Source organism: Neovison vison, chromosome 13, assembly GCF_020171115.1.
Source record: "Neovison vison isolate M4711 chromosome 13, ASM_NN_V1, whole genome shotgun sequence".
Taxonomy (NCBI): Eukaryota; Metazoa; Chordata; class Mammalia; order Carnivora; family Mustelidae; genus Neogale; species Neogale vison.
This window is the reverse complement of record NC_058103.1, coordinates 3,326,097-3,345,611: the sequence shown is the minus strand read 5'-3', so window position 1 is coordinate 3,345,611 and position 19,515 is coordinate 3,326,097. Positions and strand designations below refer to the sequence as shown.

At 46.5% G+C, this 19,515-nt stretch overlaps 1 protein-coding gene across 1 annotated transcript in view; it reads left to right on the top strand.

Annotated features, from left to right (window-relative positions):
- The window catches only part of RCOR1 (REST corepressor 1), a 122,666-nt gene extending 103,383 nt beyond the window's left edge, over window positions 1-19,283 (top strand). The window contains exons 7-12 of the mRNA XM_044230713.1: window positions 407-485; window positions 3,334-3,528; window positions 10,312-10,389; window positions 10,623-10,680; window positions 11,394-11,623; window positions 15,142-19,283. Of these exons, the coding sequence (XP_044086648.1) occupies window positions 407-485; window positions 3,334-3,528; window positions 10,312-10,389; window positions 10,623-10,680; window positions 11,394-11,623; window positions 15,142-15,183 (682 nt within the window). The 3' untranslated portion in view covers window positions 15,184-19,283. The remainder of the gene's footprint in view (window positions 1-406; window positions 486-3,333; window positions 3,529-10,311; window positions 10,390-10,622; window positions 10,681-11,393; window positions 11,624-15,141) is intronic.
- Window positions 19,284-19,515: the final 232 nt, after the last annotated feature.

Sequence of the window (19,515 nt, the reverse complement as noted above, 5' to 3'; positions counted from 1 at the left end):
GACTCGATTCTTGAGTGACCTCCCATTACGGCCCAGGATCGTGTCCCAGCCCGCCACAAGCTAATTACGGGGCAATTGCATAAACGTCTCAAATTTGACATTTTCAGTGGAGAGTTGAGAAGAAGCATTTTGCAAATATAAAGCAATAGTGTTCTAGACCTGATTCGGAAGTTAGGACCCATTTTAATAGTTGCTGTTTTGTTTTTTTTTTTAATTATGTAGACCAAGGGAACTATGAAGTTGGATATGATTTTATTTGAATCAAAAAAACTTTTTTAATCTCAGCAATCTGAAAACACACTAATTTTGTATTAAATCTGTCATTAAATCAATTTATTGCTTATATTTGTATATTAAATAGAATTAGTACCAAATAATCTTTCAGTAACTTGTTCTTGTCTTCCAGTGAGGATGAACTGGAAGAAACAAATGGAAATAACCCGATTGACATTGAGATTGATCAAAACAAGGAAAGCAAAAAGGAGGTATTTTTTTTTCCTTAGTATTGTTTAGGCAAATAAATTTTATTACTCATTCCATAAGTAAAACATTCCTCTTAACCTATTTAATATATTAAATGCTATGTACAAGGCATCATGGTAAGACTTTTTAAACAATACTAACTTTGCTTTATACACCTTAGAATTTTGTTTGCCAAGAAACAGTAATAAAAAGGAAGCCCTAAAGGAAGTGAGAGCGTTATTGAGTAAGGATTTTCCCCCCACTGGGCACCCGTCCGCACTGCCTTCTTCCCTCCATCAGCTGCGGTGGGGTGATATTGGTGAGGAGCCGGTGAGGGCTTGGTTCCTCCTCTCCGCCCTTGGGGTCTCCTTCCTCGTTGACGGCCAGCCCCAGGGGTGGTGGTGGTGAGGTTGGCGGTGGTGAGGTTGGCGGTGAGCCTCACACATGGTGAATTTTTAATCTTTCACATCTTAAAATCGTTGTGTCAGAGGATTCAAGAGACCCAAGAATTCCTACAATTGTAAATGCCTTTTGTTTTGTATATTTATAACATAACATTTCTTTATTGTAAACTGTCCACTGAGAATGATGGAGTATCTAGATGATCTTAGTAACCTTTCGAAATGGGTTGTGGTCTAAGGTTATTTTGCGCATTCATAAAAGTGGAATAAAGCGTATGTGGGATGCCTGGGGGACCTCCGTCAAACCCAAGGCTCCTTGCACAGATCGGGAACCCCGAACAACACAGCATTATCTGTGGCAGGCCCCTGGTGGGCTCGTGATACAGTCCCTGGAGGAAAGGGCCTCATTGTCCATTGGTGCCCATCAGCCCTTTGGTTCAGGCTGGAGTGTTGCATCTCAGTGTGGGACATAACTTTCATATATTCATACAAGTGTTCTTCTGACGACAGAGTCTGTATCTGTAGTTTCCGTAAAACCTCATAGAGTTCTCTGTCAGAAGATTCTAAAGTGTGAGAACAGCTGTTTTAGTCTATACTAGGGAAAAGAAAAAGGTCTGGACATACCTGAAATTAAAAATCACACCAGTAACAATGTGTTTTCCCGAGGCAAAGTAGGAGATCCAGCTAAACAAAAAAGGGAAAATGAAGATGATTCACACCCTTAATGATTATCACCCTTGACCACCGTTACATTTGGGTGTCTTCTTCCAGATGACTTCCTGTGAACTGAATATGTCTACTTCTGTAATTCTGAATCTGTACTCAATTTTTTAAAAATACAAAATGGGATTTTAATATATAATTTTTAATAACCTCGTACATTTACACTTTCTTGAACATGTTTTCATATCAAATATATTTGTATACATAGTTGTTTGCTAGTTTATCATACACACATAATTCAGCCAAGTAATCTTAAGGGTTTTTATCAAGGCCCCCCCCCCCCCGCTTTCTGCTATTATAAACAATGCTGAAGTGATCTTACGATTAAATATTAGTACACTGAATTTTTTTCCATTGGAACAAATTTCTGGAAGTTGAATTGTTGGGTTGGTGTCTTCTAGTTACATTTTTAAGGCTTCTTTTGGTGTGCTGCTACATACTGCCAAACTGAAAATGGGTTAATTCTTTATTGTGAGCGCTCAAGCCAGGGATTTACATGAATGCCCAAATAATAAGACCATTTTAACAGTTGGCTAAATTAGATCGTTCAGGAAGTCAGATTGTACCTGCAGTTTTTAGTTTTTAGGAAGCTTTGTTTTGATGCATTGTTCTGTATTAGGCTCTTCAGTGGGACATTTTTAAATGAAAGAGGAAGGTCTTGATTTTACATTAATTTCTGTAATTCTTATTTATATAGCATAATTTCTGATTAAAAGAGAAAATGACTTATTTCTTACAATCTGTATGCACTAAAATGTTGTTAAAACAGGTACATGGTCCATCAGTGATCTTTATTGAACAGCATAGCTATTCCAGACATGGGCTATTGCCTACTGTAGGTTATTGTAGGTTATTGTAGGTTACAGTAGGTTATTGCCTACTAATGTTTTTATGTAGTGCTTATGACCACTTGTTCAAGACCTCACTGGCACCAGCATAATTTACAGAGTCTGCTTGTCTCAGTGTTTCAGATATGAAGCAAAAAACCTTGTGTATTCTCCACTTCATCAACAAATGTTAATATGCTAACAAGATAAAATTATGAACAATTACAGAAATTTCTTCTTAAAATTATTATAAGGAAGGCAGTATCCTTTCCTTGCCAAGATTTTATTACATTTCATTTCCAAAGATTTCAGTTTTAGAGAAAGCACTTAAAAAAATTAGTAGCAGTTGTACATTGTGAAATGACAGCATATATTTTTGAGGCAAATTACACAGTTGCCCTGAAAGTTAAGTGTCATCTAAAAAAAGGTACATAAAAAAGTCATACAGTTTTGTATAGAAATTTATATTTTAATAAACTTCTATATAGATTTAAAGAATTTAAATGGGTTTTTATATATGTGCTAAGTCTTTTTTTTCCTCTTTCCTTTCTGTGTTCCCAAATCCATCTCTTGCTAAGAACTGTTAGGATAAAATAGCTCCCCCTTCATATATACACAGCACACAGATGAGAAGGCAGATCTGTTCTCTTCCTGTGTTACTACAGGGAACTGAGCGTGCTTATTGCTGGAGGCTTAGAGTGATAGAGGAAGGTTGTGTATACAGGAGGCAGGGGCTTCTGCTTGATGTGTTAGCCAGTGTTTCTGTTAACTGCCTGTTAGGGTTTCTAGGTGGTACTTGGGCTATGGCATGGCATTTGTCTCTGATTGTTTAGAGCCATGTTAAGAAAATATGCTTATTACTGTCCCTTTGGCATTTTAATGTTTCAGAGTCTCATTTATCAAATATGTGTATCATGCAGGTGCCCCCTACGGAGACAGTTCCTCAGATCAAGAAAGAAAAACATAGTACACAAGCTAAAAATAGAGCAAAAAGGAAACCTCCCAAAGGAATGTTTCTGTCTCAAGAAGACGTGGAGGCTGTTTCTGCCAACGCCACGGCCGCCACCACGGTGCTCAGGCAGCTAGACATGGAACTGGTCTCAATCAAGCGGCAGGTACCGCGGGGCCGGTGCTGGGCACGAGGGCTGACGGTGCTCCAGAGGCCTTGGTGTGTTTCATGCGCGTAGCTGTGCTCTTCACAGATCTCTAAAGGGCGTTTTGTTTCTTAGGAATTGGACAGAAGATCTTAGGTACTGATCTGTTGATGTTTCTTAAATTAACTTTGAAATTGAAGATTTGTGTGTGTGTGTGTGTGTGTGTGTGTGTGTGTGTGTGTGTGTATGTGTGAGGTTTTCACAGTGTGAGCACAGCCACCCTCTTGATCGAGAGAAGAGCGCTGCCTCCTGAGCCCGTTCATTTCCCCTGTAATCCCTGCCCTTCGGGGACTCGGCGTGCCCTCCAGCACCTCACTAATGCCCCTCACTCGTTACCCACCTTCTTTCAGTAGCTGACTGCTGGTCGGACTTTTTAGTATGTGCTGCCGAAGCGAGCACTGGTCGGACTTTTTAAACCACACATTATCTATATCCGTTTTTAGATTTTACATAAACAAAATCATATGTGTGGTTTCTTTTATTTCCTGTGTTCATTCGGCACGTGAGGTCCATCCAGGTGGCCCAGAGCCATAGACGTTCTCTCTCATTACTGTGTAAATAGCCTATGACTTACCCTTTGTACTACTGGCCGATACTTTAGGCCATTAACAGATTGTACTGATGTGGTTTTATATGACTCTTGGTGTGTATTGTATGCATCTTTGTTGGATACATACCTAAGTAGAATTGCTGAGTTATAGAGTATAAATATGACCAACATTTTATTTTATTTCATTTTCCCCCTCCCCTCCCGTCCCCTCCTCTCCCCTTCCCTTCTTTCGAAGGCAGGGGGTTGTGCAGAGGGAGCAGGAAAGAGAATCTCAAGCAGGCTCCCAGTGCAGAGCCTGACACAGGGCTCGATCTCACCGCTCTGAGATCATGACCTGAGCTGAAACCAAGAGTCAGCCCCTGTCCAGCATTTTCAAAAACAGTGCCGAACAGTTTTCTTGGGTGCTCATGTCCGTGTCTGTGAGTTTGCTTCTACTGCACTAGGGCTTACTAAATGCAGCACTATTGACATTTGGGGCTGGATAATAACTTGTTCTGAGGAGCTGTCCTGTGCCTTGTAGGATGTTCAGCAGCATCTCTGGCCTTTACCCACTAGATGCCAGTAGCACCTTGCCCCCATCAGTTGTGCCAACAGAAATGTCCTCAGGCCTTGCCTAATTACCCCCCTCCCCCAGCCCTGGGTGTGGGGGCAGAATGACTTCCTCCTTCCCATTCTGAAGCTTGCTTGCCTTTTCACTGTTAATAGTTTATCTTTTGGGGCGCCTGGGTGGCTCAGTGGGTTAAGCCGCTGCCTTCGGCTCAGGTCATGATCTCAGGGTCCTGGGATCGAGCCCCGCATCAGGCTCTCTGCTCAGCGGGGAGCCTGCTTCCTCCGCTCTCTCTGCCTGCCTCTCTGCCTACTTGTGATCTCTGTCTGTGAAATAAATAATAAAAAATCTTTTAAAAAAATAGTTTATCTTTTGATGAAATTTTTAATTATAATGTAGTCCAGTTTCTCATTCTTACCTTTTATGGTTAGTGCTCTTACGTTTTGTTCAGAATCTTTCCTAAGGTTATCAAGATACTCTCCCATGCTATCTTCAGAGTGTTGTTCTGCCCTTCACATTGTGGTCTTCAGTCTGTCCAGAAATACTGTTCCGTGTGTGCTGTTACATGTAGGGTTGACGGACGGGAGGTAACAGTGATTGAAGACTATCCTTTTCTTACCTCAGTGCATTAGGACCTTTGTTTTATTTATTTATTTATTTATTTAAATTTTTTTTTTTTTTTAAAAGATTTTACTATTTATTTGACAGAGAGAGATCACAAATAGGCAGAGCGGCAGGCAGAGAGAGAGAGGAGGAGGAAGCAGGCTCCCCGCGGAGCAGAAAGCCCGATGCGGGACTCGATCCCAGGACCCTGAGATCATGACCTGAGCCGAAGGCAGCGGCTTAACCCACTGAGCCACCCAGGCGCCCCAGGACCTTTGTTTTAGATCCTATGTCCATATATGCATGATCTGCTTTAGGGTTTTCTGTTACTAACTCTGGTCTGTGTGTTCGTTCTTCACTGATCCTGTCTTGCCTTAATTATACCTCCCTTACAAAGCTGAACATCGGGTCTAGATCATAAGTTCTCCAAGATTGTCTATCCTGGCCCTTTGTGTTTCCATATAAAATTTAGATTCACCTTCTCAGTTTCCAGAAGAGCAATTCTTCTAGAATTTTTATTGGGATTGTATCGAAGGTATAGATCAAAATAGAGACTTAGCATTAAACTGGAGAACTAGCCTGGATTCACGAACATAACCTGCCCCCACCAGCGCAGATCTGGAAGTTCTTGGTGTTGGGCCATTTCTGTGTCCAGGGCTTTGTCAGAGTTACCCTAGATGTTTGGTACGTTATGATACGCCTGTAAAGGATACTGTTTTTAAGACTAATCTTTCCCTAATTATTTGTGTCTCATATGAGGAATGGCTCATCATTTGAATCTGATTTTACACGGTCCATTTAAACTGCAGATTGAACTGAATAGCCTCATGTTGTCCTTTTGCTAGTGTTCTGCCCCTCCCCCATCCTTCTCTCTGGAATTCAGGCAAATTGTGGTGGACTGATGGCTTACTTTTATTTTTTGCTGCTTTTGACTCGTTGATCTTGATAGTTCCGTGGAAGGTTAAATAGGAGGCCCGCCATCACGTCACAGGTGCGAGGAGGGGGTCTGTGGGCCAGGTCTGTCATCTCGTGTCCGATGGCAGCGCAGAGCAGGACCCAGTGTTCCCTGTGCAGTCAGAGGATTGGCTTCCAGCCGTGGCTGCTGGCACAGCTGTACCCTAATCTTAGGAGAATCACTTAATCTTTCTGGGCCTCTTTTCAAATGAGGAGATTAATCCTTCCTGCCTGATCTTCCAGGCTATCTGAGGGCTGCTGCAGGAGAGAGCGTTTTAAGCTCTCTCTCCTGTCGGCTGTGGAAGCTCTCCGACGGGGCTGTGAGCGCCCACATGCATTTTCATCTTCCTATGCACGGGGGCTCGTCTCCCCTCTGCCGAGTGCATCCCTAACGCCGTTGGGCGGTCCTACACGGAGGAAGGAAAGTGAGACCCCCTCTTCCATGGAGGCACGACTGACACTGCAGTCAGCTCTAACGGCCTTCGGTTCACGGCCAAGGTCAGGAGCGGGAGTTTGTGATTGAAGGAAGCTGCTTCGGGTTCACTCGGAATAGAGGGGGTCACGTGTGCGGAGAGGAGACGGCTTGTCCAGCCCCCACAGCCTGTCGGGGCTGCTGCCAGACGTGCGTGCCCACCCTCGGGGGCGGCCGGCCCACGCTGGACGTTCTCTGGATGCCTCCAGGGGTGGTGGGCATCAGCGAAGGGCTCGCGTGGACGTAGCGGAAAAACTAACCAACAGCAGCTCAAACAGTTCAGAATTTATGCTTCTCAAATAGCAAGAAGTCCCAGCACCAGCGGTTCCTGGCATCAGCCCGCCTGTTCACTGGTATTGTCGAGGACCCAGATTCTCCCACATTTTCTCCTCTGCCACTCTCAGTGTCCTGGCCTCTCGCCCTGCTGTCCTGTCACACTGGGAGCTCCGGAAGCCCATTTCGTAGGCCTCACGCCTGCGTTCAGGCAGAGAGGAGGGGTCGGGGGCGGAGCCAACCCGGCTGTCCTTTGAGCAGGAAGAGCTTTTACCTTCCCAGGAACTCCTGTCCTTTCTGCATGCCAGAGCTTTGTAGAAGGGCTGCTCCTAGCTCCGGGGAAGACCACCAGCCTCTGCGGAAGATGCCTGTGAGAAGGGGGCTGGGAAACACGCGTCTGTTAGATGAGCCAGCGGCCAGGGCCTGCCACATTCGGTCTTCCCGAGTGGAGAGTGAGGCAGTGACACAGTTAAGTAGACCAGTCGCGTTCAGCGGGGAGGGGTGGGTAAGGCGCCAGGCCAAGTCCACTGCTTTTTTGTCTCTTCTTTAAATGCTGCTGACTCTCATGTCCCATTTCTTACGCAGCTTGTTGCCACTCTGGCTTTCTTTCCTGCTGGTATGATATCGGCAGCTAAACCCTATTCTTCTTATTCTGGTAGTAAACACTGAGTGTTTCTAACAAGGAAAACACATTAGAAAAAAAAAAGAAACACATTAGAAAGAGAGATGAAGGTTAATGAGAATTTAGAGCTAACTTTTAGTTCAGAATTTGTGGATGTTTTGCCGTGTAGTCACTTACTGTGCTGCTTTATTGATTTTGAAGAGAAAATGCACGTGGTAAATAGATTGGTCTCCTTAGGAAAGGTACGTTACTTAATCACAACGCAGTATATCCCAGGGTTCATACGTATGTGAACAACACGCTGGAGCGAATAGAAGAATGTATTTACCCGGACCGCTCGGTGGCATGGAGTGTTCTAGATTGCTGACTTTTGAAAGTTCACTAGTTCCCTGTCACAGGTTTCTAGGTCTAGCGTTTAGCCCAAGGAGAGTTCAGTGAACATAATCTTGAATGTCCTGCAACGCTTTTTGGGTAGATGGTGCCTGAGCGCTCTGACCCGGAGCCTGAGATCCTGCTGTCTGAGCAGGTAGCCAGGAGACACACGTGGTCATTTAAATTCAGGTTTAGGTTAAAGCAGAAGACTTGAAAAATTTGATTCCTTAGTTGCATAAGCTGCATTTCAGGTGCTTAGCGGCGGCATGGGGCTGAGGGCTCCCGTGAGCTTTCTCTGAGGTGATGCCGCCCTGAGAGCTCCGCGTCACGGTCCCAGCAGCCCGCGGGCGTCAGTTTCTGGTCCTGGTTTATTTTATTTGACTTGTACCTTTTTAAAAGTGAACTAAAGCAAATTTCAGTAAATCAGGGTCCTCAGTTTTGGTTTTAGTGTTTATATTTCCTGTATTTTCCTTTTCAGTTGTTTCTGTGTTCTGATTTGACATTAATACAAAAAGGTTTGGCGTGGGCCTCCTTCTGCTTGGAGGCCCTTGCAAGGGGCAGACAGGCTCACTTTCTGGCCCCTGAACGCGCTGATATTACTTGCTGGGTCACTAGCCCCCTGTATATCTCCACCCCCCCTTTTTTTAATTAATTAATTTATTTATTTGACAAGACAGAGATCACAAGTAGGCAGAGAGAGGAGGGGAAGCAGGCTCCCCGCTGAGCAGAGAGCCTGATGTGGGGCTCAATCCCAGGAGCCTGGGATCATGACCTGAACTGAAGGCAGAGGGTTTAGCCCACTGAGCCACCCAGGTACCCCTCCACTCCCTTTTAAACCTTTTAGAAGAAGTAAAATATAGGAAAGGAAGTGCTAAACTAGAATTCTGTAAAGCATAAGTACTTGAAAATGAAATTTTCGTCTAAGTATAAAAAGCTATGTAGAGAAGAGAATTATTGAAGTGTCCCTGAGACCGTGTCCTTCACAACCGCCCCCTCTAGACTCCCATCCTGTGGACTACCTCTCGAAGTCCTGCTTTTGTCTTAAGGTTTCTGCTTTTTTTTTTTTTTAAAGATTTTATTTTATTTATTTGACAGACAGAGATCACAAGTAGGCAGAGAGACAGGCAGAGAGAGAGAGGGAAGCAGGCTCCCCGCTGAGCAGAGAGCCCGATGCGGGCTCGATCCCAGGACCTCAGGACCCGAGCTGAAGGCAGCGGCTTAACCCACTGAGCCACCCAGGCGCCCCAAGGTTTCTGCTTTTGAGGACACCGTCTGCTCATGAGTGTCTCTGAGGTTTTATTTGGGAAAATGAATTTGTTTTTCTCCTTGCTTGCTTTTTTTTGCCACTGGGATTATTCAGAAAGGAAAAACTCTAGGGTCAGAGTCCTCCTGGTGCTCAGCCCAGAAATGCCTCTGCACATAGGGCTGAGCGGGAAAGGCCCATTCCCAGGACCCAGCTCATTCAGGAGTCCATGTGGAAGTCAGGAGGAGCCATGGATTGATTCCGTGGTTGGTGTTATTTGTGTCTTTCCTTTGATGAGGGAGGGGCCATGAAAGATTAGGTGCATCGCATCCAAACAATAATGTGGAAAAGACAGTCTGATAAAGTGAGGACTGCCGTTGATCACAAGTAGGCTTGTGGGAAACTGACAGATTGCTTTCTTTTTTCTTCTCATTAAAGAAGGCTACAGCGTGGGCTTTTGCCTTGTGTGGTGTGGTGTGTGTGCCTGGACAGACAGTGCTCAGGGCTCTGGGAGGCTGCCCTTGCAGTCCTGCTCTTCTCTTTGGCCTTGACTCTGCGGGCTCTGCTACTTGAGCTCAGTTCTGTGTGGCAGGAAGCCCAGGCATTGCCTGTCTTTTGTATCAGACTCCAGAAATGCTACTCAGGGGATGAACTGTTGGGAAATGATGGGTTAACACTGTGCACGCAGGAGCCCCCCCTGTCCCTTGTCTGCTGCTCTGAGCAAGTCAAAGCATCTAGTTAAATGCTCTGAAGGGATACTGTAGGGACCCTTGGCTACCATACAGATTAAGTACTTCTTTGATCTTGGGTTTTTTTCTTTTACTTTTTTTTAGTTCCGTTTTCATTTCATATCTTGATAAAAGTTTTTCATTTTTTGGGGGCGCCTGGGTGGCTCAGTGGGTTGAGCCGCTGCCTTCGGCTCGGGTCATGATCTCAGGGTCCTGGGATCGAGCCCCGCGTCGGGCTCTCTGCTCTGCAGGGAGCCTGCTTCCTCCTCTCTCTCTGCCTGCCTCTCTGCCTACTTGTGACCTCTCTCTGTCAAATAAATAAAATCTTAAAAAAAAAGTTTTTCATTTTTAAAATTAAAATATTTTCTTCTTTCTCTTAGATTCAGAATATTAAACAGACAAACAGCGCTCTAAAGGAAAAACTCGACGGTGGGATAGAACCGTACCGGCTTCCAGAGGTAGGTTCTGTTGACCTCCTCTTAAAATTTATAACCTCGTTTTCTGGGCTTAAGGATTGAACGCCTGTGTAATACATCTCCAGTATACCTCCCATAGGAAGGTACAGACACGATTTTGAGAACTTAGTTGATGTTGAAATTCTCATAGGAGAAAAAATAAGATTCATTAATTCTCGTAAGGACGGACGCACCTATAAATGCATTTTGCTCACGTGACTCCTCTGAATGTGCAGGCCGTGCAGAAGTGCAATGCTCGGTGGACCACGGAAGAGCAGCTCCTCGCCGTGCAAGGTAGGGGGAGTCCTCTTGTGGGCTTGGGGCTGCGGCCGCCTTTAGGAAAAGTCATTCCTCGCCCCACTCCCATCCCACCCCTTGTGGAGTAGCATGTTGGGTTCTGAATGGTCAGAAAGTACAAAACCCCAAAGCAGCAGATTGTCAGAATTTTACCGTTGGAGGTGTTCTAGTCCTGGGGAGCCTGAAAAGAAGAATGCAGAGTGCCTGTAGCCACAGGACGGGGGCTGGCTGGCTTCAGGTATCTTGGGAGAGGTGGTAGAAGGTGCCGGTTTCTGGATGACAGGGTCCTGCTGGACTTCTTGGATCAGTCATCTACGAAATGGATCATTGCTGCTTTTTCCTCACCGGTGTAATACATTAAGATAGTGCCTGCTGATGGGATCTCGGGGGAGACAAACCATAAGAGACTCTTAATCTCAGGAAACAAACTGAGGGTTGCTGGGGTGGGAGGGGCGGCGGGGTGATAGACGCTGGGGAGGGCACGTGCTATGGTGAGCACTGTGGAATGTGTAGGACGGATGATTCACAGACCTGTACCCCCGGGGCAAATAATACATTATATGTTAATAATAATAAAAAAAGATAGTGCCTACTATTAGAAGCCCCCTGTGTTTTCTTATCTAGATAAAGGAAGGGGTAAGTCTCAGTTGTGTGGGTTTTTCAGTTGTTTTTCCCCTATATTAAAAAGCAATGCTCTCTTACATCCTTAGCCATCAGGAAGTACGGCCGGGATTTTCAGGCAATCTCAGATGTGATTGGGAACAAATCAGTGGTACAAGTGAAAAACTTTTTTGTAAATTATCGACGCCGCTTCAACATAGATGAAGTTTTACAAGAATGGGAGGCAGAGCATGGTAAAGAAGAGACCAACGGGCCCAGTAGCCAGAAACCTATCAAGTCCCCAGATAATTCTATCAAGATGCCTGAAGAGGAAGACGAGGTAAATCTGAAACAGTAGGATCGCTGCCAGCTTCATGCTCGGGATGCAGTTTCTTCTTTGATGGCCTTTCTCAGCTCTGGAAATATTTTTAGCTCTCCGCTCTGTCAGTGACTTGACTTTTACCTATAAATACCATAGTAGTTGGTGCCAGTCAGTTTTTGGTCACTAGGTATATTATTCACATTTTAATTCCTGTACAAATTCTTCCTTCCATCCTGGTTCCTCCAGCCACAGAACATTCCACATTACCAACTTCTCTTAGATCGCGTAAGAACTCAGTCATAAAGCAGTAAATTGTAAGTGCCTTGAGCGTGTTAGTCAAGCTCAGTCCTGTGAAATGGGTCGTCCTCCCAATGGAAGGTTCATGAACTTGCTGGTGACTCGGCCCGGCCGGTGACTCGGCCCCGCTAGCCAGCCAGGAGCTCCGAGGTCTGTCCGTTGTCCCAGACCACCCAGCCTTTGTTGGATGTTTGGGGCCAGTGGGTTTACATGCTGACGGGGACAATTCCAGGTTGTGTGGTTGGCTGGACCTTCCGGGCCGGTGGCTGACACTCTGGCAGTCTTCCTGGATAGCTGCACCGATGTCATCGCCGACTCCGCCCAGCTTGGGCTGCCGGATTACTGAGACTGCGCAGCCCCTCTGCTGTCACCCCGCGTCCTGGGAAGTGGGTGCTGGTCATTTCTCCGGCTTGTCTGGCGAGCCCTGCTGCATATGTTTACCCCTGCTCCCACAGAGGAGCAAAGTGGGGCTGGGCAGAGGGGAGAGTTTGCTGTCAGCCACTTGACACTTCAGTTTGTTTACGGACACAGATTAAGGGTTAATTGAGCTTTACAGGAAAAGTCACTTTCTCATCAAAGCCTCTCTCAGACCATGCAGGAATTATTTGAAATGATACATTCTCTATTGTCTGTGCTCCCCCTTTACTCTAAGAGGCTGGTTATAAAAGCAGCCAGAGTCCCCCCCACCCTGACCTGAACACACAGAGTGCCTCACCAGGGACATCCCCCACCCAGCACACCGTAGATGGCGCTCCCCGTGCCTCTGCGCCGACGCGAACAGCCACAGGCACGTAGGTCTGTCCAAAGGGCATCAGAACATCCCCACTCTGTTAGACTCTTTAAAGCTTCCTACCAGACAACCTTTGTAGTAAGTGTACAGAATTATTGTTGATAACAGTGTGAGTGTTCCCCCCCAGCCACGCACATGTGTGGCTCAGCCCGAGACCCTGGGACGGAGCAGCATGTGAGCAGGGAGAAGGGGTTTGCAGCTTTTAGCAGTAATTATTGTCTCAGTGCTGACTACCACTTTAGCAGCAAATTAACTTCACGTCCTGGACTCAAGAAGCATTGAAAGATGAGAACTACCAGGGAAGGATCATTAGAATTTGCGAGAATGACAGCCTCCATGTGTTTTTCAGCTTTAGTCCCAGGAAGCAGAAATAATAGGAAGCTTTGGCTCTCTTCCTTCTTAAAATTTAATCAGAGTGGGTGTTGGCAGGGTTAGCCTAAAAAATGTGGTCGTAAATTTGGGACCAAGGGCTGTCACCAATGGGATGGGATGTGAGTTCTTTCCCATATACTTTCCTCCCTTTTCTTAAGCCTGGTTCACTCACTGACAGTTAACATTTCTTTCTTTGTGGTCCAGAAGGGCCATTCTTCATGGTCCACTCACCATGTTGATTGCACATCAAAATACCCGCATAATTCTCTTCCCAGACTCTGGGAGCATTGGATCACCCGTGACCACATTTCCCACCAAGCGGCATGTCTTCATTTCTCTCTAGTGGTTGGTTTTCCATGTATCTGTTTGCCCAACCTTCTCTTCAAAACCAGCACTTCTCCTGTACGTATGATTTTCAGTTGTCTACAAACATCTCCACCCCTGCAGTCATTCAAGTCCCCGCCACCACACACATCGTTTCCTTTTATGTGGTCCGTCCGTCCCTCCCTCCCTCCCTCCCTTTCTAAAAAACATTTATTCGAGAGAGAGCGAGAGCAAGAGTGATCACAGTGGGAGAGGGAGTGGGCTCCCCGCTGAGCAGGGAGCCCAGTGCAGGACTGGATCCCAGGACCCCAGGACCATGACCTGAGCCAATGGCAGACGCTTAACCCTCGAGCCAGCCAGGTGCTGCCATCGCTTTCTCCTTGTGCTCCTCGCTGTGCCAGCCTTCCCGCTTCACCACCCTGCTTTTCTCTTCTCCGTATGGCAGTTTGCAAAAGGAAATCAGTCTGTAAGGACCAGCTACTTCTCTGTGTCCATGAGGGGCCTGAGGGAACTCTTTAGAATGCTGGTTAATGGTCTGTCTAGTCAGTGCCCAGAACTGGGTGCCCCTGTAATTTCTCATTCTTATGTAGCCTGTGGAATCTAGCAACTGAGAAAGAGGTCTGCTGCTGTCCTGCCCGCCCCTTCCCCCTGCAGATCTTATGTGTTAAATGTAGCACAGACAGGGAGGAGGACATCAGAATTGCCAGAAGTTCCAGTAACATAATGGCCTGTTAGCTGTAGGCTTTTTTCCTTCAGGGCTGAAAAGGGAAGGCAGCCTATGGGTTTTGAGCTTTTGAGGTTTAGAATTCTCTGAAGTGGACCGAGATGCAGTCCAGAGCAGGGTGTGTGATGTGGCCAGAGTGGGTGAGGGGCTGCTGGGCAGGCCTGGCTCAGAGCTGGTCTCCCTTCAAGTTGCAGAATGACGTATGTTCCTCATGAGGAGAAATCTGCTGCCGTAACAGCTGTTCTCATAAATTGTGATGTTGACCGAAGAAAATGCTGTTTTCAGATCCGGGGTTCATAGCCCAGTGGTTTCCCTAGGAATAAGAGAGACATCATGAGGGTAGCAATGAGCACGAAGACAACTTGTAACCTTCTGGTTTGGGTCTGGGAGTCCGTTTTAGTTAAGAAATGCTTTTGAGGGGTGCCTGGGTGGCTCAGTGGGTTAAAGCCTCTGCCTTCGGCTCAGGTCATGATCCCAGGGTCTTGGGATCAAGCCCCGCATCGGGCTCTCTGCCCAAAAAAAAAGAAAAGAAAAGAAATGCTTTTGAGCCTTTTCAAGAAGATCCTGTGATCTTAGCTCTTGTGTGTGCCCCCGTGTCCCAGCACAGGCCGGGGGCTGTTGGCTGAGTGGGTTAGGCCTCCCTCCAGCCAGTGCCGACAGGCCCGAGAGCTGCCTTGGCCGTGCGCTGTGCTGACATGCCCTCTCCAGCGATTTTATCTGCTCCTGTGAATAGACGTCAGGATTGTGTTTGTCCGGCAAATGAAGCAACAGCAACTGGAGAAGAAATCACTCATCCAAGGATCCACTCCTAGAACGTGGCAGAGCCAGGATTCGAGCCTGAGACAGCTGGCCGTGCAGGCCGCCCTGGTACCCTGCCTGCCGTGCCCAGGCCCTGCCCTTCGGGACACACGTGTGTGCAGGGTAGGCGGGCAGCCCGCAGCCTCTCGTCCTGGCTCACCACGCCGGAGGTAGCGGTTCGTGGTGTGGACCTGCTCTTTGATTCTTTTCTTCTCCCCCTTCTCTCCTCAGGCTGCTTCTGTTCTTGACGTCAGATACGCATCTGCTTCATGAGAAACTCTGGTAGCTTTGAGCACTTGGTATGGACGACTGCGCTACCCAGGATATCAGGTATTCCAAGACATCACCTAGCCATCGGCATCACATCTCTGTGGACAAGCAGCTATTACCAAAAAAGGCGTACACTTCAGTCCTGTGCTCCACCTGCCTTAATCCTGTGCTCGCTCCGTGTTGGCGCCACCCCCCGGAGAGCCCCTTGCATCTCTCACACTCTGCCTAAGTGCTGGGGAGTCTCGTGGCCTGCACGCCTCCTGTGACTCTGGGGACCCCTCCCCAGGCGAAGCTCCTGAGCCCCACCGATGGCAGCTCTGCCCGGTCAGCAGCAGCTTCAAGCAGGTAGTCTGCTTGGAAGGCACGACTCTGTTCCTGCATGGCCACTTCTGCTTTGTGCATCATGTAATTTTCAGAGTGACTGTGACCCTGTTGGCCTTTTAGAAAGTTTCTCTTGTTTTCTGAGGCAAACACCTAAGTGATACCGTGCTTCGTTGGAAATCACGGCGTACTGGCGGACTGCGTTAGAACCTCCGCTGTGCCAAACACCCGCAGTCAGCTCACCCTTCCCCCAGACGCTGGGTGTAATTATGGTTTGTAGATTTTGCTGGCTTGAATCTCACCCTTCTCCCTTCCTAAGTGGTAGAAAAGCTCATTCGCAGCAACTGTCCTCGGACACTCGCTTAAAGAGAACGTGGACCTCAACACTTTCTGCCTTCAGCTTTCAGCATTGTGATCGCAGGACGGGGGCCGCCCTGTCTTTTCTGGATCCCCCTCACCCCACCGTCCAGCTCCAAGAGCTGCGGTCCACAGCCCACACCACCGTACCTGGTGCTTGTGCATTGGAATTGGTGCCTTCTCCTTTTGGCAACCATGTTATCAACCCTTTTTCTGTTTTAGTGTCTTATTTCTTCTTTAAAGTTTATTGCTTGCCAAAGATAACATCACCGAGATTAGGAGACAGGGGAGAAACGGCTGCAGATCCTGACAGTGCAGATTGTAAATGTCAGGTTAGCTCACTAAAGGGTATAGAATGGCTGGGGAAGGTTTTAGAAAAGCTCCATGTTGTTTGTTGCCCGCTCTGTTGGTATGCCTGGCCTTCTACACGTCGTCCACGGAGCTTTCTTGGTCCTTCATATACCGGTGTGATGACAAAAACACCGTCCTTTCTCTCTGAATATGACCGTACAGGACAGAGAAGTGACCAGTTTATTGGCTCTAGTAAGACCAAGACGAAAAGAAACAATGTTCAAAGTGGTCTGTAATGCCTTTTGGTTGGACTGGGAACAAGTAAATGTTTCTAATAAATGTTCTGAGATTTCCAGAATCACTTATTCTCGTACCAGACTGTGGACCCACTGTGGGGCTGAGGCACAGACTGTGCGACCGCGTTCTCATGTAACCTTTGCCCCGGCCACGGTCAGTCCAGCCTGCACTAAATATGTTGAAGGAGCTTTTGTTGCTGTTGTTTTTGCATCATTTAAATATTTTTCCTGCTTTCAATACCAAAAAGAAAAAAAAATGCAGATGCTTTAAGGCACAAACAGAATTCTTAAGAATTTAAAATATGCAATTAAAATTTGATGTGTTTTGACTCCCAAGCACCTTGCTCCCCCCCCCCCCACACACACTTTTTCAAGTCCGCTGATTGTCTCTTTAGGAAGAGGGTCAGCTCGAAACCCAGACTGTTTGGAATCGTCTGTTTTTAGCTATCTGGAGAAAGGTCATTCACAAGGGGCTCTTTCCTGACTTTCCTGACTTTCGTCATCTTGTGCCCTCACGGGGTGTTTGTGGGTCAGGTAGGAGCGTGTGAAGAGCAGCATCCGAGGAGGCAGAGGGCGGCCACAGCTCGCTGCCCCCACCTGGACGGGGGAGCATCAGAACACTCGTCGTGCGGTCGGGTTTGTCTGGGCTCCTATCCTAAGCCTGTCGTGTCATTGGAAAAGGGCAGGCGAACCGTGGAGAGGAGGTGGTGGGAGTTTTGCACATCGCTTAAAGGGGACACTAGGCAAGGAGCGAGGCTGTGGGTTCTCCTCGCTTCTTCTCAAGGCCTCCTTCCTCTTCATGGAAGCAGCAGGTAGTTGGCTGCTGTGGGTCTCGTTCTGCCGGTAGATCTGTTCTCTCCGCGTGCCTGGGCTATTTTCCTTCTGGCAATGCGTGAAAGGCCCATGTTCTCAGCGAGTGGGGCGGGCAACGCGCCTGCACTGCCTCCCGCACCGTCCGCTCACGGGCTAGCCCGGCGCCAAGGAGTCCCCGCACCAGTGCGCTTGGCCGCCCCCAGCAGCCCGGTTCTGGCTTTCTGTCCGCGGGAAGTGGGCATCGTTGTTTTCTTTTGCCAGAAGGAAGAGAGATGGTTCTCTTTGCCTGACTCCTTCCTTGTAGTTTCAAGCATAACGTAGCACTGTGTTTTAAACTGTTCCATTACACTGTCTTTGCAATGATGTTGTAAATGCAAGAAATCACTTCGCTTGAAAAGCTAAGTGATGGATCTTATTTATGTGAAGCCCCTTTTTTAACATATCAAGATTTCGGTGCATCAGCAGGTCGTATTTGGATGTGGAAGGGTCCACGGTGACAACTGCTTCGGATGCAATGTTCACTTAAGCTTTGTCTTCTTAAAAATTGATCAATGTGAATGTCATAATTATATATATTTTTTTGTGGAAAATTTCTCCTAAGTATAAGTTATTGTGCAAACTATAGTACCATTGAAGCAAATGATAGTTTAACTTTTAGTTTAGAAATCCTAAAAGATAAAAATTGTATTGCATATGCATTAAAAGTTTTTTTTTATTTAATTTTATGTAGGTGTGTAAAGTGTTAGGTAAAAATTGTTTTCACTTATCCATTTAAACACCTTGTTACTTGAATACTGTGTTGACTGGTCTGAAACAGCGATCGATCCTGTAACATAGCTCTTCTAGCCGGGATGGCCGTGCCTCAGTTGTGCTGATCTTGCCGGGGCGCACAGTCCGGCGCCGCTGTCCGCAGGCACCCGCAGTTAGTGTGACACACCTGCTGCGTTCTCTTGGTGTGTTCGTGCCCACCAGGACACCAGTTCCTCAGAGTGGTTTTTGATCGTTTTCAACCTATAAAGACCCTTTGATGACCACCAACCTCTCTAATCAAAAAATGAAAATGAAAAAATTGTTGAGTTTTCCAAGCTTACGGTGGTGGACTAATTAAGCAGTTGTTTTCTGTGTGTAAAAGTTCCCGCAGATACCACACACCCCTCTAAGTGTGCTCGTTGTCACTTTAAATCTCAGCTATGCCCTATTTTTGTCTTTCTGAATATCAGATGTACTATTGGTAAAATTGTGCACCAAAAATAAGCCAAACAGTGCATTACACTAACTGGATCCCTGCTTAACAGAGCAAAGGAAAGACGGAGCCAGCTCAAACGAGAGCCTCGTTTCCTCTCGTCCGGCCTGTGTCTAAGCCCAGTGACCCAGGATCCAGGCTTTCAGTATCAAGTGAAACTTGGCTTCACGTTGACTCAAGGTAGTTAGCTAATCGGAACCTAGTGATCTTGTGCAATGCTCAAACCAGTCCTTCCCCGCCCCTCCCCGGGCCCTTGCCGCTCTTCCTCCTTACCCAGAAGCACAATTGCAGCAATGTTACGATTCAGAAGAAGGAAGGTCAGTAGAGTCTATGCATGTCGTGTGATCATGAGTGTTTACAGTCACCTTCTCCGAAAACTAAAATTTATACTGGAGTGGATAGTATTCCATTACGTAGACCTATCAACTTTGCTAAGTGCTTTTTAGATTGCTTAAAAATTTTTCAAGATTTTAAAAGATGTATAAGGTTAAGTTTGCAAATATAATGGAAATGCTGTATATCTTTTGAAGTGATAAAATCCACGTTGGAATTTTAAAGAAAATATGTTGTAATAATGCTGTTGTAAGTACTATTTTAATGTCTCTTTCTGCCTGTTTTCTATATCAGCACACTCGTGGTGAATGTTCATAGCATTATAATTGCTTAGCCATTGAATGATAACATTTGTTAGTGGAGATCGAAAAATTTATTTGTGAAATTCTGCAGAATTCATTTTTCTATTTCTAATACTTGCTGAAGTTAAATAAAAAATTTTCAAGCCATTGATGTAATAAAATATGAGGCAAAACGTTTTCTGCACCCTCCCCTTTGCATCAAAGCAGTGGCCGTGCCAGCGCGTGGTGGGGTTTTGCGATGGGCATTGCGGTTTCAGAGTGAAGGACCCCCCAGAATTATACCCTTGGAAGCAGCCACGGATGCCTTCTGTGTTTAGCCTATGGCGCTCCTTGAACTGCATTTTTTAAAAAATTCTTATGTACGATGATCTTACGGTTG